Below are 25,465 nucleotides of genomic sequence, written 5' to 3' on the forward strand. Positions count from 1 at the left end.
ACCAAAGGAACTAGACTGAATTATTTAAATCACCAAAACCTATGCTGATAAAAATGTAGGACAAATCCATTCAATTTCATTTTTCTACCAGAACATGATAAAATCACATGGCATGTTTGCTCTGGGATTCTCTGTGTTCAGGTCTGTGAAGTTCACTTCCAGACTTCAAGATTAGAGTTAGCCTGCAAGTATGGCAACAATGTGTGACAAAATGGTAATTTCCACAGAGTTCTCCCGGAACTTCTATCTGGAAATACAGAATTTCGTTTTTAATGGGGATTTGCCAACGGCACTCAGCTTCAGCTTTCAAAGGTTTACTCTGAAATCTAGCATATTAGATGTTTGGGGGTTTTAAAGAAATCTTCGAGAGTATATGATATTCTTATTTTAGGAATTAGACTTATTTCAAAATCCTTATTATAGAATAAAAATTAAAATATTCTGATACAACTGAAAAGAATGTCATTTATAGTCCTCTTGTGATATGATATGCACTTAAAGAGAACCCAAACACTTTATGTATGGTGATTTAAACGGAGTCACACTAGTTTAAATAAATTATTAGCTGTGTGACCTTAGAACAATTTCTCCTGTTTCTCCTGATTAAAACTGGGCTAATAACTCAACATGCATTGAATTAAACTACTTCATGTATAGCAGCTAGCAATGTGGTCCATATTTATGGTAATTCCCATCTCCTTAACTAGTTCAAAATGCATGTCAGCAGCTATCATGATAAAGCCCAAGTAAATGCAACAGAAATAAAACAAGCCACAAAAATATAAAAAGGCTGTTATCTATGTTATATAATTAGTTAAAGCACAAAGAAGTCAGATACTACTGTTACCCTTAGACTTCAGAATTACACTCGGTTTTGAGCAAATCTCCCATTAGTAAGGTAACAGGAGCCTCCGTGAAGTAACTTATGAAAGATTTTATATGTATGTAATGGCAGAGAGAAGCCCAGGTTACACAATGTTAAGAAAGCCATGAGCTCTGTCAAACACCTGTGCAAGCAGGTGTTCACTAGCTCTTCCACATGTCGGAACCACCTCCTGTGTGCGTGTGGAACGTACATTCTGTACTCTTATGTCTCCTCCTCAAACCACCGAGTAACAGCAAGCAAAACAAAAAGAAAAGCAGGAGACAAATATTAAATGCCACTGTATACCTGCCCATCTCTGCTGATCTGGACTTTCTTGTTGTCATTCCAGGGATTGAGTAAGTGGTGAGCAAACTGAAAGGGAAGACTTTCCTTCCGGACCCACTCCACCTTAAATACTCCTCCCAGTCCAGCTGAGCCCCAGTCCTGGCTCTTCTCCCTTCCTATCTCAGAAGACATCCTAGAAAATCCCTGTGGGTAAAATGAGGGCAAGGGGAAAGGTGAGGATGATATTAAAATTGTCTGAATTCAATTTATCTGAGAAAGCTCTGAGGTTTTTTAAATTTTAAGGTAAAAATGTAATATAAAAATAATAGATACCTCACAAAAACCAAAAATTAGTTACTTACTGTTTTTCATAAAAAGAAGTATTCACAAATTTTAGAGGGAAGACTGATTCCAGCCTTCTAACATAATTTCAATATGAACAGATACTTTCTAAATAATGTATTAACAGCCCTAAACCCACACTTAGTCCATGATAAACAGATACAATCTAACCCAATAGTTTTTACTTCCAAAAATTATAATAATATCAAATAATAAATTCCTTAGTTTCTAAATTCAGATGGACATCGAGTCAAGAGGAGTTAAGAAACACACTCAGTTTCTGAATTACCAATTCTAACTTTCTTATCTCTTTAAAAAAAAATTTTACCAAAAAGTCAAGCTTCTCATTACTCTCAATCCACCTGAGAAATAATAAATCTGAACTTGTCCTCAGAAGGAGAAATGGCTCATCTAGAGAGGTTCTGGTAAGACGAGGAAAACAACGGGATCACTAGAGTCAGTCCCTTGAAGAGCTAACACTACATCCCTCATGCTCAGTCATGCAAAATGCGTTCTTACATCCCGATACAATAAAAAGCCAGGGTGGTTTGGGGGTTTTGTTTTAATCTGTGTGGTCTAATGTGCAGCCAGAACAACCCCGTTTTACTGGTTCAGGATGGCTCACCTGGAAATGTCCAGATCCTTGAACAGAAAATACCAAGTAAACCATGCTGCTTTCCCAAAAGGCTCGATTTAGCTTCCGCTCATTACTAGGGGTTGTAGACCAGATACCCTTCTGCTGAGAAATTTCAAGGTTTCTCAAATTGCTACTCTTCATTATGAAGTATCGAATAGGCATGTTTGGTCTTGGTGAAGGAGATTTTGAGCCCTATAAAAGAATGCATAAATTCTTGAAAGGTAATTTGACCTTCCGAAATCAATAGGCTCCATTAAATAACATCTTCATAAACATATAAATCAAAATATTTTACCAAATATTCAACAAATGCAAATAGCTCCATCATGCCTGAAAAGCTACATAAGACTTGATCAAAATGAGGTTAAAGAGCCAAAACCAAGCACTCATTTTCAAGAGCATTCAAAATCCCTTATCAAGAAAGGATCCTGGATTATAAACTTTGATTTATGCTCCAAATGTACTTTCAGAAAATATTTTAATAAACTTTCAAACACTGAAAACAAAACAAAAATTGCTTCAGCTTACCGCCTGGATACAGTTTCCAGGCAACAGTGCAGGAGAGGGAAACAAACAGAACCCGTCTCCCTGAACTGCAGAGACAGAGCTTGGAGTCGAGAGGCCCAGTAGTCAGAGTGTGCATAACAGAGGGCTGGACAGAAGAGAGCTGCACAGAAACAGAGTTCCTGAAGAACTGAAGACAGGTCCCCACAGAAACGGAGTTTCTGACTCCATACTGACCTGCACACGCTTACAAAAACTTGACCTAACACCAGGGAAAGCAGTAGACTTAAACCATTCCTGGAGCTCACATGGGGCTGGGAGCAATCCCCGTTATCCCCAGCCATGATGGAAAGAACTGTTAATACAGATGGCATTAGCCCCCAGAAGGCTTACACCTTAGTACTGAAACTAATTAGTACCAGAATAAAAACTGCTTGGGACCTACCATAACATCGCGTGAAAGTAAATCTCAACAAGATTAAACCGACAGCAACTAATTTAGCTCTGTAACAGAACAACGTCTGACAGTACTTAAAGGAACACAACAAAAATCTAGCAGCCAAACAAAACTATAAGGAATGTCAAGAAATGAGAAACTATGACCCATAACCTAGGGAAAAAATGAACAAATAGGGAAAGAGATCTGACAGATGATGGAATTAGGAGACAAGAATGTCAGACCAGCTATTACCAATACATGCACTGTGCTCAGGACGGTAAAGTGAACATGAACATGCCTTTTGAAATGAGAAATGGAAGGTATTTCTTTAAAGACCCAAAGGATGCTCTAGAGATGAAGGCAGTGAAAAATACAGTAGAAAGGATACATAGCCGATGAGACACCACAAATAAAAAGCTCAGTGAACTTACACACATAGCTAGAGAAACCATCGCAAATGAAACAAACAGATGAAAACAACTGAAAAAAATGAAGAAAGCTTCAGTGACCTGTGGAATAGTATCGACACTTGTGCATCCAAACTCCTATAAAGGAGAGGGAAGTGGTAAGACAAAATATATATATATGGAGAAGTAATGGTCCTAAATTTTACAAAATTGATGTAAACTATAAATACAAAGATTATAAGAACTACAAATAGTAACATACCAAAATCGAACTACTGAAAACCACTGACAAAAAGAAAATCTTAAAAGCAGCTAGAGGGGAAAAAAAAATACATTACATACAAGAAAATAAAATTAAGAATCACAGTAAACTTCCCTCAGAAATTATAAAGAAGAAGATAATGGAATGACATCTTTGCCTAAATTAAAGAAAACCATGTCAACCTAGAATTATATACACAGTAAAAATATCTTCCGAAAATAAAGGTGAAAAAGGTTTTCTAGACAAAAGCTTAACAACTCCATTTCTAGAATATCTGTACTAAAAGAAATGGTAAAATGTTTCCAGACAGAAGTGTATGATTCAAGACAGAAATTCAGATCAACACAAAAGAATAAAGAGCACAAGAAATGGTAAATATTGAATAAATATAAAAGACATTTTTCTGACTTTTGAGAAAAGACACTTTACTTTGAAGTAAAAATACTACACTGGCATTTTTAACATGAGACCAGTAACACAAAAGACTGGGGGGTGAAATACACTGTTGCAAGCTTCTCAAACTATACCTGAAGCACATAATACTAATTGGAAATATACCAAGGAGAGTTAAAAAGGGCTTTAGGTACGAATTCTACCAAACATTTAAGGAAAAAAATCTTATCAATTCTAGGCATCTCTTCTAAAAACCTTAAGTGGAAAGAAGACGTCCCAACTATTCTTATGAGGCCAGCATTACCCTAATACTAAAACTATACAAAAACAACACAAGCAAAGAGAACTACAGAATATTCCTCATGAACAAAGATCCCAAAATTAACAGAAGTTTTGATTAGGCAAAATCAAATCCAATAATATTTAAAACAATAATCATCGTGACCAAGTGAAGCATAAACATTAGAAAAACAGTCAATGAGATCCACTTTATTAATAGAAGAAAAAAAGAATTATGTTATCATTTCAGTAGATGTAAAAAAAAATCACTGAACATAATTCAACATTTATTCCTAATAAATCCTCTTAGCAAACTAAATCTAAAGGAAATGTCTCATAGTTATGTTATCATAAATGGTGACAGATTTAACTAGGAGCTAGCTTTCCCTCTAAGGTCAAGGCAAAGATGTCTGCTCTCAACACTTTCTATTAAACATTTTAATGGAGGTTCTAATCAGAGAGAACAGGCAAGAAAAGAAAGGAACAGAATCAACACTAGAGAGGGAAAAAGCAAAACTACCTTTATTAACAGATGAAATGATTATATATACAGAGAATCCTGAGAAATCTACATAAAAAACTAATAGGATTAACAAATGAAATAAGATTGTAGCATAGTGGGTAAATATAACAAAAAGTCAAATGTATTTCCATATGCTAACAATGAACAACTGGAAATTAAAAATTTAAAGAACAGGGTGCCTGGGTGGCTCAGTGGGTTAAGCTTTTGCCTTCAACTCAGGTTATGATCTTAGGGTCCTGGGATACAGCCCCACATCAGGCTCTCTGCTCAGCGGGGAGCCTACTTCCCTACCCATTCTCTGCCTGCCTCTCTGCCTACTTGTGATCCCTCTCTGTCAAATAAATAAATAAAAATCTTTTTAAAAAAGATTTATTTATTTATTTGAGAGAGAGCAAGAATGAGAGAGAGAGAGAGCATGAGAAGGGGGAGGGTCAGAGGGAGAAACAGACTCCCTGCTGAGCAGGGAGCCCAATGTGGGATTCAATCCTGGGACTCCAGGATCATGACCTGAGCCAAAGGCAGTCACTTAACCAACTGAGCCACCCAGGCACCCCCAATAAATAAATAAATCTTTAAAAAAAAAAGAACAGCATCAAAAGTATAAAATACTTAGAGATCAACTTAACAAAAAATGTGTAATACCTGAACTCTGAAATTTACAAAACATGTCTGAAAAATTTATTTTGATAAAAGAAATGCAGATGTATATTATGCTTACGCATTAGGAAACTAAAACCTGTTGTTGGTTTTCTTCAAACTGACCTATGGAATCAATGCAATTCCACTTAACACCAAAAAAAGCTTCTGTGGAAATTGACAAAAGCATTTTCTAAACTTCATATGAAAGAACACTAGCACACCCATAACACCAAAGCAATTTTTAAAAAGAACAGAATTGGAGAAAAAATTAACTGGTTTCAAGACTTAATATAAACCTACTATAATCAACTCACTGTAGCAGAGGCAAACAGAGAGGTGTAAAGATCAATGCTACAGAATCAAGTTCAATAAATAGACCACATTACTTATGGTCAATCGGTTTTTGACAAAGGTGCCAAAATAAATCAAGGGAAAATTTAACCTTTTCAACAAATGGTGCTAGAACAATTATTAGGCAAAGCCCCATGGGGGGTTCTCGATCTCAAGACCATGAAATTATGACCTGAGCCAAAAACAAAAGTGGGACACTCAACTGACTAAGCCATCCCGGCGCCCCAGAGTTAAATAGACACTTCTTAGGACACAAAAAATATGAACGACAACAGAAAAATAGATAAAACCAAAACAGGAAAAAATAGCTCCAATGGACTTCATCAAAATCAAAAACACTTCTCTTCAAAAAACACTTGTTAAGAAAATGAATATGCAGGCCCAGACTGTAAGAGAAATTGCAAAGCATATAAAATTAAGATCTATATGTAGAATACATTTTTTTAAATCTTACTATTAAATAAAAAAGACAAATAGTAAACCACCAGAAAAAGTTGAACAAAAATTTGAACAGATACTTCACACCAAAGAAAATTCAGGAACGGTGAGTAAGCACACGAAAAGATACTCAATATCACTAGTCATTGGGGAAACGCAAATCAAAACTACAATGGGGTATCACTACGTACCCACCAAAACGGCTAATGTTAAAGAGATTAATAATGTCAAGTATTATATAATGTCGAGATTAATAATGTCAAGTATTGTCAAGAATATGGAGCATACGGGACCCTCACAGATGACTGAAGGGAATGGAAAAAGGTACAGCCATTTTGGAAATTAGCTGGATAGTTTCTTGTAAAGTTAAACATACACTTAACCATACAATCCCACACTTCTACTCCTGGGGTATTTACCCAAGAACAGAATCCATGTGTACACATAAAGACTTGTCCTCGAATATTCATAACAGCCAAAATGTGGCAACAATCCAAATGCCTGTCAACTGGGGAATGGATAAACATTCTATGATATTAGCCATATTATCCAGCAATAAAAAGCAATGAACTAAGAATACACTTTGATAATTTGGTTGAGTTTCAAAAGTGAAATAAGCCAGTCACGAAAAAACCACATACATATGATTCCATTTCGAGCAAACTGCAGAAAAGGCAAAACTCTAGAGACAGAGAGCAATTCAGTAGTCATCATGATCCATGGCTGGTGGGAATATCCTGTACGTGGCTGGGATATGTTTACATAATTATATACATTTGTCAAAATTCACTGAATTATATAAACTGGTAAATTTTATTATGTATATACCTAAATAAATATATTTTAAAATAAAATACCCTAAAACCTAAGAATGCAAATACACAAAAAACATTTCTTTTCCTCTTATTTAACAAGAGTGTTTCAGCAGACATTTGTCCCAGAACACAACATATAGCTAAATAACCCTAACTGAATACTTAGTACCATCAACACAGGAAATTAGAAGTAAATGTACTCTAAATATTTGAAATTATTCATATTATAAATTTTTTTCAAAGATACATAGTTCTCAATTCCCTACCAACATTCCCTACCTTCCTAATTCCCACCCTATCTTGTACTTTTTAATATAATCACTGAATTGGAGAAATCAATTCGTAATTCAAAGAAACCATTGTTTGCAACTCTGAAATTACAAACCTAAACTAATTTGAGATCATCTTGTTACTTAATCAAAACTGGTTCTAACGATACAGAAAGGACATGGCGGGCGGCTGAGTTACATGCCATTGGTAAATGGTCTGTTAGTTTTAAAACATCCCAAGATGGTGCTAACTAGAAATCTCTGCCAAGCAGGAAAAACTAAAAATTTTAAGCAAGGTGTCTCAAGTCTGCCAGATTCCATTTATATCTAGAACAAAGACCAGGATTAGTAACCAAAGATAGAACTCTATTGTCATTTTGCTTCAATATGTAATGTGAAATGTGCTAGCCATCTGGTCCTTGCTATATCAACTTGTAGATACTGTACCTTTCCTGAGGATGGAGGAGAAGGGCTGGCACAAGGACTTGGGTAGCTACTGCTGTCCGTAGATTTCACAGAAGACTGATCCGATCGGTCATCAGTGCTTCGTTTAGGATGTAAAATCCCTCTATCTTTGTACTTCTGAGGGGGGTGCAGTGCTGGAGATGGAGATTTCGTCAATACTCTTGAGTGGGAAGGAGGAAACAAAGATCAGTGACCCACAAGTTCATAATACAAAGCAGATCCCATTTCAAACCAGAGTCGCAGTGGCATTATGATACATGGAGTAATACTAAGGGAATTTCATTTATCTCACATTTAGAGTGAAAAAACATCTGAGATATTAGGGTGCATTTACACAAACAATAGGTAAAAATGTATTTTTAAAAATCTATATAAGTTCTTAACTTAATGTTAACAGATACTCAAAATATTATTTCCCTTACAAAATTTCTAACCTCGGGGAGCCTGGGTGGCTTAGTCAGTTGGGCGTCTGCCTTCAGCTTGGGTCATGATCTCAAGGTCCTGGGGTAGAGCCCCCTGTCGGGCTCCTCACTCAGCAGGAGTTTTGCTTCTCCCTCTCCCTCTGCTGCCCCCCTTGCTTCTGCTCTTTCTCTCTCTCTCAAGTAAATAAATAAAATCCTAAAAAACAAATTTCTAACCTCTTGTATGATGCTATTGGAGAGGTCTTTAACATTATATAGTTATTTAAATACATCTATGCTATTGGCCCTTACTAAAATATCACTCACTCTACTTCCCTTCCACTTTCACAAAATATCTTAGAGCCAAGTAAAATATATTTTAAAAGCATACCAAAAAATATGATAAAGTATTAAAATACTGCTGGACTACAGTCAGGAGAGACTTCTAAGACAGTACAGGAGAGACTTCTTTTTTTTTTTTTTTTTTTTTTTTTTTTTTTTTTATAAACATATATTTTTATCCCCAGGGGTACAGGTCTGTGAATCACCAGGTTTACACACTTCACAGCACTCACCAAATCACATACCCTCCCCAATGTCCATAATCCCACCCCCTTCTCCCAAACCCCCTCCCCCCAGCAACCCTCAGTTTGTTTTGTGAGATTAAGAGTCACTTATGGTTTGTCTCCCTCCCAATCCCATCTTGTTTCATTTATTCTCCTACCCACTTAAGCCTCCATGTTGCATCACCACTTTACAGGAGAGACTTCTAAGACAGTACTAAATTTACAACTAAGGTATTTAATCCTGGGCAAGTCTCTTAACTTATTTGAGCTTTCATTTACTTACGTGTTAAATAAAAGGATTATACTAAACTATAAAAATTCTTCTATTCTAAAATTCTATGAATAAGTGCAGCAAAGCTGGCAGTCAGAAACTTTGCAATTTTTCTAAAAGTATAGGTCTTAGTGGAACAACCAGACCTTAAAAAAAAAAAAAAAAAAAAAGACACTGAGTACTTCCTAAAGTCATGTGATACAAAGTTCACAGCACCACCTATAAAATACACTTGCCAAAATATTGGCTCAAATCAAATCCTGAGAGCTAACTACCAATTTGGACGAAATACACATGGTATGCCAACAAAGGCGGCCAAGAAGAAACAGACAAATCCAGAATGTGGTATACCTCACGGTACTACCAACCCACTTTCTTCAAAAAAGTCAATAGAGGGGGCACCTGGGTGGCCCAGTCAGCTCAGGTTACGATCCTGAGGTGTCCTGGGATAGAGCCCAGCAGCAGGCTCCTGGCTCAGCAGGGAGTCTGCTTCTCCCTGTCCCTGTGTCTCTCCCACCCCCACCCCGACTCATACTTGCTTTCTTGCTCTCTAATAAATAAAATCTTTTAAAAACAAAAGTTATTTAAAGAACTCTCTCTCTCTCTCTCTTGCTCTATCTCCAATAAATAAAATCTTTGAAAAACAAAAGTTAACAAAGGAACTACTCTCATTCTCTCTCTCTCCAATAAATAAAATCTTAAAAAAAAAAAAAAAGTTAACAGAAGAACTACTCTAGATCATAGAAGCCTCAAGAAACATGACGCCCTGATGAGTCTTCCCTGGATGCTAATTCAAATAAATGTATATAGTATGACAACTGGGGAAATGATCATTTTGCTGGGATTGATCATTGGATTTTAATTATGTAGAAAAATTTCCTCATTTTTTTTTTTTTAAAGCAGGCTCCACGCCCAGTATGGAGCTCAATGCCGGGCTTGAACTCACAACCCTAAGATCAAGACCTGAATCAAAATCAAGAATTGGATGCTTAATCAGCTGAGCCACCCACTTAATAATTCCTCTATTTTTAAGAGATGCATGTTTGAATATGGAAGGGTAAAATGGCACGATGTGTGGAATTTATCTGGAAATATGTAAACCAAATAAGAAAGCCAAGAATGAAAAAAGAAAATCTGGTTAGATACAGCAAGTGGTAAAAATCTTGGTAATTGCTGAATGTGGGACATGGAGTTCATTATGGTGTTATCATTTAGTTTGCTGTGTTTAACAATATTGATAATAAACAAGTTTAAAACAAAAAAGGATGTGTTTAATAATTCATAAACTACCATAGACTCCTACAATTATAATTACTCTTCCTTCAAGAGTAACTATCTCAGATCCAGGATTATTTCTTTCACAAATAAAATAAAAGCAGTAAAGCCTAAACATATTAACAAAAGACTATATAATGAATGCACATCTGAATCATTAACAACCTACTAAGAAGTGTAAAAGATCTTTCAGGGGTTTTTTTCTCTTGTGAATTGATGTTCAATGCATTATGTAAATTTGACCCCCCTAAAATCACATCGTTCTTAGCCTGGCACCTCAGTGACCTGAAAATTAGGCAACAGAACTTAATGAGGGTAAAACCTCATTAAAATAAAAATGTATTTTCCGGTCTATCTTTTGGTTTTCAAACTGATCTTTTAATCTGAGCTCCATTCTAGCTTCTCTCTCTTATGCTTGGCTTCCCTGGAAAATTTCATAAAGATGGAAACAAAGCCCTCCGCAAGCCCCCCCACCTTTTCACTTAAGAAGTTCAGACACTGAATTCATTTTATCTCATTTCTCTTCTAGAAAAGATGCACCTGTCCTCTGCCATCCAATTATCAAAATGACAAGCAAAAAATAGACTGGTATGATTTAGGATGAAAGAAGGGCAATTTCTAATACTTTAATAGTTTCTTAAACTATTTGAAAATAGTTTCAATAAAATGTTTTTATTAAAAGAATAATAAATATAGTAAAAAAGAAAAAAGTACTTATGTTAAAAAAAAAAGTAAATGTATTTTACCACTGCAGAGGAAAACTCTTAACTATACTTTCTCTCCAAGAAGTAGTCTCACAAAGACTGTTAATTTCTCCCTTTAAAAATAAATCTTTTTAACAAAAGATAAGAATCTGTGTAATCGAGTTAAACATACATTAAGATTAGGTTATGTATACTCAGTGGACCAATATAATATTAAAGTATGTATATATTATATAAAAAAAATAATAATAAAAAATAAATCTTCCTGGGACGCCTGGGTGGCTCAGTTGGTTAAGCAGCTGCCTTCGGCTCAGGTCATGATCCCAGCGTCCTGGGATCGAGTCCCACATCGGGCTCCTTGCACAGCAGGGAGCCTGCTTCTCCCTCTGCCTCTGCCTGCCATTCTGTCTGCCTGTGCTCGCTCTCTCCCCCTCTCTCTCTCTGATAAATTAAAAAAAAAGAAAAAAATCTTGAAAAAAAATAAATAAATAAAAATAAATCTTCCTAAGTGTCCTCATCCTATTCCCCACCAAATCCACCAACTCCAGGCCTTATCTACTAATACTACCAAAATTCTGAAGGTAGATGAAATTCCAAATCTCACCATTCAACAGGTAAGAAAATGAAGACTTCCAGGCTACAACTTGTAAAGAAATAGAAATGCTTGATTCCAGTGTCACCGGTGAAAAACTAAATTTATAAGACAACGAATATCTGAATTATAACTAATATTACATTTTATCATTTTTTCTTTATTTTATTAAATTTCTATCTTTTATTAAATAAGCATCTATTACACATTTTCCAAAAATGTGTATGTGTGTATGCGAATAGATGCACACATACATATACACTAGCATTTACACACACACACACACACACACACAACACACAGTCTCTACAAACCTAACAGGTTTTTATAGATGGGCCTAGGAATAACATTACCACATAACAGTATCTATGGAAATCTACTCCAATATTCTAAACCATTGTTCAAGGAAGCTTTCAGAAAAATCTTTTCAGGGGCACCTGGATGGCTCAGTGGGTTAAAGCCTCTGCCTTTGGCTCAGGTCATTATCCCAGGGTCCTGGGATCAAGCCCCGCATCGGGCTCTCTGCTCAGCAGGGAGCCTGCTTCCCTCCCTCTCTCTCTCTGCCTATTTGTGATTTCTGTCTGTCAGATAAATAAATAAAATTTTTAAAAAAATGTTTAAAAAAAGAAAAATCTTTTCAAAAAGTAGCTAGTGTCTAGAAGAAAATGTGCCTTTTACTCTTCTACTGCCCAGCAGAGTCTACATCAGAAACATTCAGGAACACACATGAGAAGATTTTCTTGACAAATGACTGAATTATTCCTCAAGTGTAATATCTGAAGAACTTGGAAACCAGTATGGAATACTCCCCTTAACTGAAGTCTGACCTGATGAAACCGTATGTTTCATTCAAATATGCAAATCTGACCAAAAGAAGACACTAACAGCCCCATCTGATCCTTAAAAAACAGTAAACATTACATAACTTTCATGTTTTCACTGTCTGTATTTTCAGCTTTTTTTAACAATGAAATAGTCTTAACACACAGACTTTCTACCAATATTGCCAAAATTAGCATCACAGACAAGAATATTGTTTTTGTTATCAATTCTAGCAGGGTAAGACATGTTTTAATGGATATAAAGAAACAAATTTGGTTCTAACAAATGTTGTTACACTACAAATATTTTTGAATCATGGCCAATGATTCATTACAACCACTATAATTGAAGCACATTTTTGGATAAATAATTCAACAGAAAAGCTCTCTTATTACTAATCATCATCATATAGTAAATAAAAATATCACATCTAATTGCTTAATGCTGGGAAGAAAAAGAAGAATTTGGCTAAAGTGTAACAGATTCTGCCATTACAGTAAATTTGCTTATTATACGCCTCCCCTGGATAAAAGATAAACTCTCTGAAGAAAGAGATCTTTGTTTGGTACACTGCTATATCTCTTACACCAAGAACAATGCACATGTAACGCATCACTGAATCAATGAATGAATAATTGATCTCCTATAGGAATACAATACAATCAGCAATACTGATACTTAAGGTAAGACTTGTGGGAATGTTGTTCTTTCAAATGGCCACAGCCCATGCTTCTTGCTGTAGGATGTCTGGGAAAGATATTACTTGACATGTAGCAACAAAAATATGTAATTTTAAAATAATGGTAGCTTTTTAACAGATGCTAAACTTGTCAATTCTTGAAATTAAACATTTGAGATTTTCCTGATAAAAAAATTTTCCTTACTAAATAACTCATAAATACCAAGAGTTTAAAATCCCTCATTTTATCTTAAGACTGCTGAAAAACATGTTTTAAAAGTAAAAAACTTGGGGCATCTGGGTGGCACAGTCGGTTAAGTGCCCAACTCTTGGTTTCGGTTCAGGTCGTGATCTCAGGGCCGTGAGATCGAGTTCAGCTCAGCTGAAGACATGCTTAAGACATGCTCTTGCTCTCCCTGTGTCCCTCCCCACCTAAAATAAATACATAAATCTTTAAAAAATTTTTTTAAAAAGGTAAAAAAAAACTCTTCCCATTTTGTTGTAACCTTTCTATGTTTTTTTCCATGATAAGTAATTTTTAAATGTTACAAAAGCTCATGATTCTTTGATAATTCATTTTTCTAGGGGGAAAAATGTCTCCAGTTTTGATAAAATGTTACCAATTTACCTTTCTGCAGCAGCAGACTCATCTGAAAATTCAGTATCTGCCGAAGTTTTCCTGCTGTTATTTGACCTCCAAGATGATGCCAGAGGAAGTTCTTCTGAAGACATAGGCCTTGGCCTCTGGCCTATTCCCGACGGCTGCTGTAAGCCTGCAGACTGTTCTTCCGTGCTGAGAACAGCGATGATGGCTCTTATGGTGGCCTCATCAACCTGAGACCAGGGTTTGGATGGCGCTCTCATTCGGCGTAAAAACAAGCTGTGCCACTTCTGCCGGAGCTGCAGCAGCAGACTGGCTGCCTGGAATAGAACGGGCTCCTCAGTTCAAGGCGAGCCAAGCAAGATGGCAAACCACTTGCAAGACACCCATTTACTAGTGAAGCTCTGTGACTGTTTCCAAAGGACACTGTGCAACTTGGCAGGAAGTAATGTACTTCACTCTTTTTGTTGCATGAATGAGATAACATTTCTTCTTGACCACATATGAGGACTAGAGACACAAAGTCAAATGACACAGTCCAGTGGATCAGACGGCCAATAATGTGTGGTTAGAGTGTGATTAAAACTTGAACAGTAACAGCAGAGTAAATAAAGAAAAATACATTTTGTTTCCTTCATATTTTATTTTGGTGCTTAGAGAACATCCACATGATGATCCAGAGAGCAGCTAGTCTCACAGATCCAGAGAAAGGCCAAAGCTAGAAATATAGACTGACCTGGGAGTCATCCATGCATCAATGGTTACTAAACCTACACACCGAGGTAAGGTCCCTAGAGATTGTACACAGACATGAAAAGAGCACAGTAAAGCCCAGAGTACTGGAGAATATCTAACATTTAAGGCACAAACACATAAGGGCACAGTCAATGAAAGAACCTAAGAAGGAATGACTTTTTAAGAAAGAAGAACCAGGAAAGACTAATGTCATAGTAACTTGTGACAAAGAAGCTGGGACAGGTGAGGAGGAAAATAGGAGAAGGGCAGTATTACACAAGGAAGGGGATGAACAACAGTGCCAAACATAAGAGAAAGGGTGAACTCAAGGACAGGAGGCTGCCCTTGACAATGTGGGGGACATGCTGACCTTTACAAAGGCCGTTTCAGGGAACGGAAGGGCTGGTGCAAATAGAAGTGGGATTCCAGGGGTGGGATTGAAATGATGAGTGAACAGAGAGTAAAAAAGTAAACCTAGCTGGCTGTCAACTTTTGATAGCTTTACTGACCACCCTCCCCCTTCAATAACAACAAAAATGGAAATAGTAGGATCTCTTAAAAATACAGACAGAGCAGGAACCTGGGTGGCTCAGTCACTGGGCAGCTGCCTTTGGCTCGGGTCATGATCCCAGGGTTCTGAGATCGAGTCAGGCTCCCTGCTCAGTGGGAAGCCTGCTTCTCCTCTCTTGCTGCCCCTACTTGTGTTCCCTCTCTCTATGTGTCTCTCTCTGTCAAACACATAAATAAAATCTTTAAAAAAAGATAAAAAGAGAGAGAGACAGAGCTTTTACCAATAGCTATCTTTTGTAATTATGTGTCCCAGCTAAGGCATAGAGACTGAGTGAATTAACTCAGAGAGGATTAACTCTCTGAATTGGTTAAATACTATCAGTCGACCCCTTTACAAGTGGTTCAGTGACCTAAGAGTCACATCACTACAACTTGTTCTTTGTAGTAGTTTTTAAAATTGTCAATTTTTAGCTATTTGACAGATTAAAAGCAAAATAATCATGCCACAGGGTGCCTGGGTGGCTCAGTGGTTTAAGCTGCTGCCTTCAGCTCAGTCATGATCTCGGGGTCCTGGGATCAAGTCCCACATCGGGCTCTCTGCTCAGCAGGGAGCCTGCTCCCTCCTCTCTCTCTCTGCCTACTTGTGATCTCTCTCTCTCTATCAAATAAATATATAAAATCTTAAGAAAAAAAAAATTCATGCCATATTTAGTCCCAGAGTTCAAGTCTATAACCTGTGAAAATTCACTGTAGTCAATTTTAATATGGCAAATCAACCTTAAGCTCTATTTTAGCCAAGTGAAACATAATCTGAAATTATGTCAGAACACTTTCCTTGTCTCCAAACTGTTTGGTGTAACAGAATACTGATACACAGCTTGGCAGATTTCACTACTTAACGCACATTCTTCTCCCTTCCTTCCCCCAATATACTGGAAAATGTGCATTTGTCTGAGGAATTATTTTGTTTGCTACCAGTTAATGAATCTCAACATTTTGAGTAAATGTACCTCAGTCTGCTTTTTTATGAGCTTTATAACTACATTTAAAACCCTTAATTCCTGGGGTACCTGGGTGGTTCAGTCAGTTCAGCATCTGACTCTTGATTTCAGCTCCAACTGTGATCTCAGGAACATGAGGGCAAGCCTGCATCAAGCTCTACACTAGGCAGGGGTGGGGAGGGCGGTTGTCTGCCTGAGATTCTCTCCTTCCCCCTTCTCCTACTTACTGCATTATAAGTCTCTCTCAAATAACTCTTTAAAAAAAAAAAAAAAAAAAACCTTAAATCCTATTTCTGCATGTTTGCAAGTCTGACTGCTATCATGAGATAAAACTTTATTACTCTAGGTATTCACTGGCTAAATAAAGCATATTCTGTTCCCAAACTCTTTTCTCCAGCTCTTGAAGGGCCCTGGCATCCTTCGAATACATAGCCTTGATCCATGGATTAAATTAGTATGCAAGTGAATGTGCTGATATTTTATGAATCAGAGCCATATAACTGGGAATACAGCATGTATCTGGGTATTCTTATAGTTATCTTTTTAACATCTTTTTTTCATTAATTACATATCCACATCAATTTTGTAACTCAAAACAAATTGATTTTCTATAATTAAATGTGTTGAGCATCTGTATAAACATTTAAGGTTAGAAAGTAACGTACTTCCTCTGTTATTCCCATTCCAAAAGGAGAAAAGCTGTATAGAAAGATAAAGGAGGAGAATAACAATACGGATTTGAATACCTTGAAAAAAAATAAATACATAAAGGTGGAGATGGAATGAAGGGAAGGCTTCGTCAAGAACATTTTTAATTTGAAGAAAAGACATTCATCTTTCCCAATTCAGAAATACACAAAAAGAGAAAACAGAATGAACTCGTATCTTTCTCTCAGAAACAGAGTTACACGAAACAAAGGGAGTTCCTGTGTACCACCCACAGAAACACTCAAATATCAGTGTGCTTAAATACGAGCCACACCGAGGCTTTTCAAATCCTCTACTTGAATACACCCCAGAATGTCAGAGAATGCATAAGGGCCCCGCGAAAACTGAAACACAAACAATATTCTCTAACACTAAGGGCTCACGTGACATACCGTATGTCAGTTCATACTCACTGAATGAAAGAAACTCACCACACTACTGAAGAGCAACTTACCTCAGGCTCTAGTTTGAAATTGAGCCACTCATCAAGTTTCAAAGCTGCTAAATTAGCAGTAGTTCTATCTTCCATTTCACTGTCACTACTGTCATTAGGAATACCATCCGCTGTTCAAACACATCGAAAGCAAAAAATTTCACTTTTAACATCTTATAGCAAAAGAAGTCAGTAAACACAGACACTCTGTATTTACATAAATCTACCTGATATACTAACAGTTTGGGTGGAGAGCTCTTCAAATCCAAGAGTTCACAAATTAAGTCTCAGTATTTATAAAAAGGGGGGGAAAGGCATTTTAAAGACTATAATCTCTAATCAAAATGCAGGAAATTTTAAAAAGACAAGAATAGGGCGCCTGGCTTGCTCAGTCAGTTAAGCGACTGCCTTCGGCTCAGGTCATCATCTCAGGGTCCTGGGATCGAGTCCCACATCAGGTTCCCTGCTTAGCGGGGAGTCTGCTTTTCCTCCTCCCTCTGCCCCTCCTCACCCCAATTTGTGTTCTCTTTCTTTCTCTCAAATAAATAAAATCTTAAAAAAAAAAAAAGACAAGAACTTAAAAATCAAAACACAATCTTTAAATATTAACCGGATGGAGAAGAAAACTAAGAACATAAAGAAGGGAATGAAAACACTATAAATCAAGAAAAGCTCATGTAAATTCATAAGTTTCAAATTTAAAAGAAGAAAAGGAGATGTAGCACCAGGGTAGCTCAGTTAAGTGGCTGACTCTTCATCTCATCTCAGGTCTTTTTTTTTTTTTTTTTTTTTAAAGATTTTATTTATTTATCAGAGAGAGAGAGGGAGAGAGCGATCACAGGCAGACAGAATGGCAGGCAGAGGCAGAGGGAGAAGCAGGCTCCCTGCCGAGCAAGGCGCCCAATGTGGGACCCGATCCCAGGACGCTGGGATCATGACCTGAGCCAAAGGCAGCTGCTTAACCAACTGAGCCACCCAGGCGTCCCTCATCTCAGGTCTTGATCTCGGGTTTGTGAGTTCAGGGCCCATGGTGGGTGTAGAGATGATTTAAATAAATGAATACTTTAAAAAAAACAAAGATGCCAAATGTGATATACAATCATGTAAGCTTTCTAAAACAGTATATGAAGAGAAAGCTGAGAGATATAAGAACTGAAATGAAATATAAACTAAAAGGACTGAACATCAGATTAGATGAGTAGAAGACAGGGCGGTAGAAACCATCCAAGGTGAACATCAAGAAGAAAAAAGAATTTTAAAAAGTTACTCCAGCAAGCTACCACAGCCAAAATCCTGCAAGTTACTGACTTCTCCCTTCCACTCACCACCCATTCAATCCAGCAATTAGCAGTACCTCCAGAATCATTTTGAATCTGCTTCTCTTCCTAACAGCGTCTCATACTTTAGGTTTTATACTCAAATCACACCCCTTCAGAGATACTTGTTCTAGGGTCTCTTTCTAAAACAAGTTACCCCCCTAAGGCAGTCCTCTTTATTTCCTTCATAGTAGCATGCAGATTATTTACTTTTTTACTGTCTACCCCCCACTACCATGTAAACTCTTAAGGACCAAAACACCTTGTCTATACTGTTTTCTGTTACATCTTCAATGTCTAGCATCCTTGACATATAGGAGTTGACCAATGAATATTTGCTGAATCACTGAACAGCAAAAACTTGAAAACAAGCAAGTACAAAGGAACATTTTAAATGTATTATTGCCACTTTTAAGTGATAGAATATTTTGCAGCCATTAATATAAATATTTTTGTACAATGAAAATAGCAGGATATAAAATAAAAAATATATATAACTTTATAAAATCACATAATCTTTTTTTTTTGGCTACATCCTTTTTTTTTTTTTTTAAGAGTTTTATTTATTTGAGAGAGAGAGAGAAGGAATAAGCTGGGGGAGATGCAGAGGAAGACAGAAGCAGTCTCCCCGCCAAGCAGGGATCCCGATATGGGACTTGATCCCAGGATCCTGGGATCATGACCTGAGCAGAAGGCAGACTTTCAACCGGCTGAGCCACCCAGGTGCCCCAATATTCTTAACATAATATAAAAAGTGTTTGCTTGCATAAGGGAAATGGGGTCATGGGTCACTCTTACGATTTCCTTTAAACAATTACCTTTATGTTAAACTATTATTTAACTTCAAGTGGGAGAGAAAAGTAAACTTCCTATAGCAAAATTAACCAAAAATGCACAAACCAGTAACGAGTTACTTTAGAAATCAATTTTAAGAACTGAGGTACACTTTAGTATTTTCTTAATTTGTCTCAATATATCAAAAGAGAGCTACTCCTACATATGTGTTTGGAATTTCAAATCTTATTTGGTCTAGTAAAAAAAATCTTTTTTTTTTTTTCATTTCAAATAGATTTGTATTTCCTTATGATCCATTTACCTCGAAACGATGAAGGTTCCTGAAGAGCATTACTTGCCAGCCTCGCTGGTCCACAGAATACCAACACGGTGACAGGGGTCACTGCCGAACAACATCTAATGTTAGCTATTCTGTGAGCTCTGGTCATCTCATCATAAATAAGCCAATCTGTAGGGAGTGCCTGAATCGCTGCAGCCTGACCATTGGCTGGAGGAATCTATCAGAAAAAGAAATCAAAATCTTAACTAATTTACCACCTACTTTACTGGCCATACTTTTAACCTGCAGTAAGTCCCTCAGAGCAACAGATGACAGATATTGTCAGGCAAACAGTAAAGCAAGTCATTGCTCACGCAGCTGGAAAACAAGTCCTCATTACCTAACACATGACCTCTTCCAATGCTAAGATTACATCAAAATTTTGTTCCAATGTTTAATTATACATATATAGCCAATTAATTGCTTGGTCTGTGAAACATCTTTTTGTTGCTCTTCAACTATGTAAATTAGATTACTTTCACCTCAAGGCCTAAGAGCATTAAAAATATTTTACCTTTTTATATTGAGGCTGGCTGAGAACTGAAGTGGGATGAAACCGAACTTTCTTCTCCTTCGGCCCTGTCAATACGACATTTTCTCTGTCCACGTGGACTAAATTAGGATACATGCCTGCTACCAAGGCAGCTTTAACGACAGCCCAGTTCTCGGAATTTGTGTTAACATCTCGAATGTCACCGCCACCTCGTGCCCTAACAAAGCCTAGACGGAGGGGAAAAAAACACAACAACACACTATTGCACAAAATATACTTTCAAACATGTGTGTTTCTTACAAAAATTGTACTAACCCATGCACGTTTCATGATATTCAAATTCCACAATAATTAATAAAATCTCCTCTGTAAAGTTTAAAATACAGAATCAACATTCTAAGAAAGTTTAAGTTTGCTCAGGCTAAAGTAAAGTATGGGGGACTTAGGGACTTCTAAAGAATACACATCCTTGCTATAAAGTTCATTGTAAGATGCTATCAGAAATGTACTAAAATTTTTTTAAAAAAGAAATATACTAAAATCATAGCTGAAAATCTAAATCATTCTTCTGACTGGTATTAATAACATTTTGGTTATGACAGACATGAATTCTAGAGTGACGGCAATACATATACTCTTGCTTGAATTTCCAAAGCCTTTCATATTTCCTAATATTTGAGACCACTCTAAAACCTTTTGGTTCACTCCTTTTATTACTTTGGCTCTTTAGCTCATCCATGCATCTGGGCTCTGGTATTTTTCGACTATATTCTCAATGTACTATGCTACTCAAAAGGAAATTTATTAAAAAATTAACAAAAGGAAATTTAAAGAAATAATTCCAAACTGACATAACAATACTGGCATTCTCTTAAAAAAAAAAAAAAGTGCCTTAAAGAGAGATTACTAGCGTTTTATGTTCTAAAAATATGAAGACCACATTTGTATCAACCTACTTTTATATATTTAAATCTATTATAGAGCTAAACAGCTGTTTATTAAAGTGATAAAACAGAACAACATCTAAATTGCTTTTTGCCAACAAATGTACTATAAATTGCTCACTGCCTATAGTATCAAAAGGTACTCATAGATTTCTCAACTACAGCTTCTACAATATCGTTTTTCTAACGAACAAACAAAAGCTGAAATCACAAAGGAGTCTACAAAGCAGTTTGTTATATACAAGATATAAAACAATGTGAAAATGTCACAAAAATAATATCAGATGGCATCAGTTAACAATAAAAACACAAATAGCTATAATTATGTAAGGTGCTCTCAGTGGTCTAAGTAAGTTTTTTAGGGAAAATTTTACCTGATGCTCTAAGCTGACCAAGCAACTGAGTTCTCATGCCAATGATTATTTCCATGGTAGCTTGTGAAAGAAAATTCTTTTCACAAAAGGCTCGCTCCCACCCATCGCTTCGTGCTTTCTGCCATGCCTACGAAAATATAATTATATAACAAGATACATTCACTAAATTCCTTAGTTAGGCTGCAAAGTAACTGAAAACCTTTACATTAGCTAGAGGTCAAGGTCAATTCTCCTTCTAATTATTTGATAAAATCTAGGCCCTTATTAAAAAAAAACAAAACTCAGGGGTGCCTGGGTGGCTCAGTGGGTTAAAGTCTCTGCCTTCGGCTCAGTTCATGATCCCAGGGTCCTGGGATCGAGCCCCGCATTGGGCTCTCTGCTTAGCAGGGAGCCTGCTTCCTCCTCTCTCTCTGCCTACTTGTGATCTCTGTCAAATAAATAAACAAAATTAAACAAACAAACAAACAAAAAACCCAAAACTCAAAGATACAGAGAACAGATTGGTAGTTCCCAGAGGCAGGGGAGGAGAGAGAGGTGGGGTGAAGAGGGTCAAAAGATACAAGCTTAAAGTTATAAAATATTTAAGTCCTGTAACTTACAGCAAGGTCACCATAGTTAATAACATTACATTGTATATCTGGAAGTTGCTAAGAGTATAGTTTTTTTAAAAGATTTATTTGTTTTAGAGAAAAAGAGAGTCTGCAGAGGGGCAGAGGGAAAGAGAGTCTCATGATATTCATGATATTCTCTGCACTCGCTGAGTGCAGAGCCCAATGCGGGGCTCAATCTCATGACCTGAGCAGAAGGGGCTGAATGCCCAAACAACTGCTCTACTCGGGTACCCAAAGAGTAGATTTTTTTTTTTTTGTAAACTTTTTTTTAAATTGAGGTATCACTGGCATTTAACATTATATTCATTTCAGGTATACAAAATAGTGATTCAGTATTTGTATGTATTATGAAATGATCACAATAAATCTAACATATCAGAGAGTAAATCTTAAAAGTTCTCATCACAACAGAAAAATATTTGTAACTATGTGCAATGATGGATGTTAACTAGACTTACTATAGAGATCATTTCCCAATATATACAATTATAGTATCATTATGTTTTACACCTAAAACTAATCTTATATGTCAATGACATCTCAATTTTTAAAAAATATAAATTTTAAAATTAAATATAAGAAAAATCTAAGACTTCATGATTAAATAAAATTTATCATTAATTTATATTCAAATGCTATGAAAGCCATTCAGTTTATAAAATCCTAATGAGAATAAAGTATCCATTAACCTAAACAGACCAGCTATGTAAAAACATCTACCTTTTCAGATGTGTCTGCTAGTCTTCTTCCACTGAAGTACTGGAGGTTTTTAACTAAGCCACCATAACACCGTTTATATGTAAGGATTCTACCACTCCTGTCCTCCAAAAAAAAACTTTATATCAACCTCTTCTTAATTTATCTGAGAATGGGAAGTGAGATTTCCAGAAACCATCTATATGCAGTATAAGAAAGCTCCTCTTTGAAAATGACTTTTCTTACTTTGGAATATAACTAAAAGACCAAGGCAGTACTTTATCCTCTCTGCTTTTGAAGGAGCTGGGGAAAAAACAAAGAATGCATAGGAATTCTACACCAAATCTCCCTCTATTATCCACTCAACTAATCTACCATAACATGGAGTATCTAATGAACTCAATAGCATGATATTATCCATTGTTCAATGATGCTCACAAAACAGCTTGCCATTATTTTTTTTTAATCTATATATAACAGAAAATTCCTGTATGCCTGGAAAAAGAGTATTTTCTGCATAAACAAAATGAAATTTTTTTGAAAAAATGTATAGTCACAAAGAATAAAGTATAGTCACAGCCTACATTCGAGAGAATTTAAGGATAAATAACATGTCTACCTTTTCAAGAAGTAACATCATCTTCTCCACATTATTTGAAATTCTAAATTACGTATCACTTCCTTCCCTCAGAATCCCATTTTCCTTATCTTTGCTTTCTCATTTATCACATTCCTCAATTTCTCACTACTCCTATCTTGAAAAGTTTTAAGTGATATTTGGATTTTACTTTATAAAATTAAGTTCGTAGTGCAGTGTTGCGAGCACATAAGAAAAAGATGTACTCTAAAAAGAAATCAATAAATAGATACTAAATTCAAGGTAATTTTCTTCCAATGTTTGTTCTATACACTTTGAGTAATATACATTGCTTCTTAACTAAAATTTTAGTGCATTCCCTACCCAAGATAGGATTAAAAGAGTAGGAACTTGAGTATTAGAAAATGAATACAAGGGGCGCCTGGGTGGCTCAGTGGGTTAAAGCCTCTGCCTTCAGCTCAGGTCATGATCTCAGGGTCCTGGGATCGAGTCCCACATCGGGCTCTCTGCTTGGCGGGGAGCCTGCTTCCTCCTCTCTGTGCCTTCCTCTCTGCCTACTTCTGATCTGTCTCTGTCAAAGGAATAAATAAAATCTTAAAAAAAAAAAAGAATACAAGTAAATAAACATAAATACATGCATTCACATATTCCTACATGGAGAAAACTGAGAAAATGAAAGAGAAAAAAGGTAGAAACTGATAATTCCAGCACATTAACAGTAGAAAGGTATTTTTATAAGCCAGCATAAAATATGACTTCTGAATGAAACAAAATTAATGGAATCGTGTCTCTTTGTGAATTCATTACACTTGCCCCAGATACGTGTATAGGCAACACCATGTTCAGAAATGAAATGACAATAATAAACCATACCTGGAATGCTCGGAGAAGGGCCATGTGGTCACTGAAAGTCCCTGCAGTGAAGCGTTTCCTACATAGCATAGCTGCCCGTTTTTGAGAAGCCTGGGTTGGCAGGACAAAAGGGTCTCGATAGGCTAGCGTGCAAGCAATTGTGAGGATGGGGTCCAGACACTTTAAAACAACAGCGCACAGGACCATTTTACCAAGATGTGGCTCTACCGGCAAGTCAGCCAAATGATATCCCAGCTCAGTGAGATCCTCCCAGGCATCCATTGCATCTATTGTCTAAATAAAAGAACACAAAACAGAATCTGACACGACCAAAAACTATGCTTAATCAAATCACATACCTAAAAAGTCATCAGGAAATGAAAATGTTAATTTTCTTCTGCTACATCTTATAAAAAAAATTCTGCTTTCCATATTTTATATAAAAAAGAACTATGAACTCTACTGTTTTACTATAATTACCATGAGAGTATTATTCAAAGTACATGATTATTTAAGATAACATTTTTAAGGACAAAATTCAGTAAGATGTATCCTCACTGTGTTTAAATTTCAAGTAAAACAGGTAAAATAAAACTGTGGAGACACCAACCTTAAGCATCTGTACAGCATTTCTTACAATTAAAGCTGGTGGGGGTTCAGGAGCTTTCATAAGGAAATCGGCAATAGGACAGTTCACTGGAGCTAACAGCTTAGTATGTAAACAAAGTTCCTGTAAACAAGAACAGCAAATCATTTTGAAATGCTGAAATTTATGTTGATTTTGACTTTCAAAGAAATCATCAGAGGCCCCTGGGTGGCTCAGTCGTTAAGTGTCTGCCTTTGGCTCAGGTCAGGATCCCAGGGTCCTGGGATCGAGCCTGAGCGCCAGATCTCATGGGCTTCCCGCTCAGCGTGAAGACTGCTTCTGCTTCTCCCTCTGCCACTCCCCCTGCTCATGCTCTCTCTCTTTCAAATAAATAAAATCTTTAAAAAAGAAAAAAGAGAAAGAAATCATGGGAAACATAGTCCCCAAACAGACTAGCAGAGTCTTCTGATTAAAATGAACAGTAGAGGAGCACCTGGGTGGCTCAGTCGGTTAAATGTCTGCCTTGGGCTCAGGTCGTGATCCCAGGGTCCTGAAATCAAGCCCATCAAGCTCCCTGCTCAGCCTGCTTCTCCCTCTGTCCCTCCCACGGCCACCCACTTGTGTTCCCTCTCTCAAATAAATAAATAAAATCTTAAAAAAAAAAATTGAA

The 25,465-nt window shown here is 36.5% G+C and overlaps 1 protein-coding gene across 4 annotated transcripts in view; it reads right to left on the bottom strand.

The window, feature by feature from the left end:
• Nucleotides 1–25,465, bottom strand: part of YTHDC2 (YTH domain containing 2) — a 76,440-nt gene that overhangs the window by 1,988 nt on the left and 48,987 nt on the right. For 3 of the 4 annotated variants that reach the window (XM_045069247.1, XM_045069246.1, XM_045069249.1), the window contains 10 exons: nucleotides 24,820–24,939; nucleotides 24,231–24,503; nucleotides 21,453–21,579; nucleotides 20,156–20,361; nucleotides 19,624–19,819; nucleotides 17,233–17,342; nucleotides 13,852–14,144; nucleotides 7,896–8,073; nucleotides 2,118–2,321; nucleotides 1,172–1,354 (listed from right to left, as the gene is read on the bottom strand). In XM_045069247.1, coding sequence (XP_044925182.1) covers nucleotides 1,172–1,354; nucleotides 2,118–2,321; nucleotides 7,896–8,073; nucleotides 13,852–14,144; nucleotides 17,233–17,342; nucleotides 19,624–19,819; nucleotides 20,156–20,361; nucleotides 21,453–21,579; nucleotides 24,231–24,503; nucleotides 24,820–24,939 — 1,890 coding nt within the window. The remainder of the gene's footprint in view (nucleotides 1–1,171; nucleotides 1,355–2,117; nucleotides 2,322–7,895; nucleotides 8,074–13,851; nucleotides 14,145–17,232; nucleotides 17,343–19,623; nucleotides 19,820–20,155; nucleotides 20,362–21,452; nucleotides 21,580–24,230; nucleotides 24,504–24,819; nucleotides 24,940–25,465) is intronic. The other variant, XM_045069248.1, reaches the window with a different exon arrangement.

This window comes from Mustela putorius, unplaced genomic scaffold (genome assembly GCF_011764305.1).
Source record: "Mustela putorius furo isolate JIRA1106 unplaced genomic scaffold, ASM1176430v1.1 tig00003923_pilon_pilon_pilon, whole genome shotgun sequence".
In the NCBI taxonomy this organism is placed as follows: domain Eukaryota; kingdom Metazoa; phylum Chordata; class Mammalia; order Carnivora; family Mustelidae; genus Mustela; species Mustela putorius.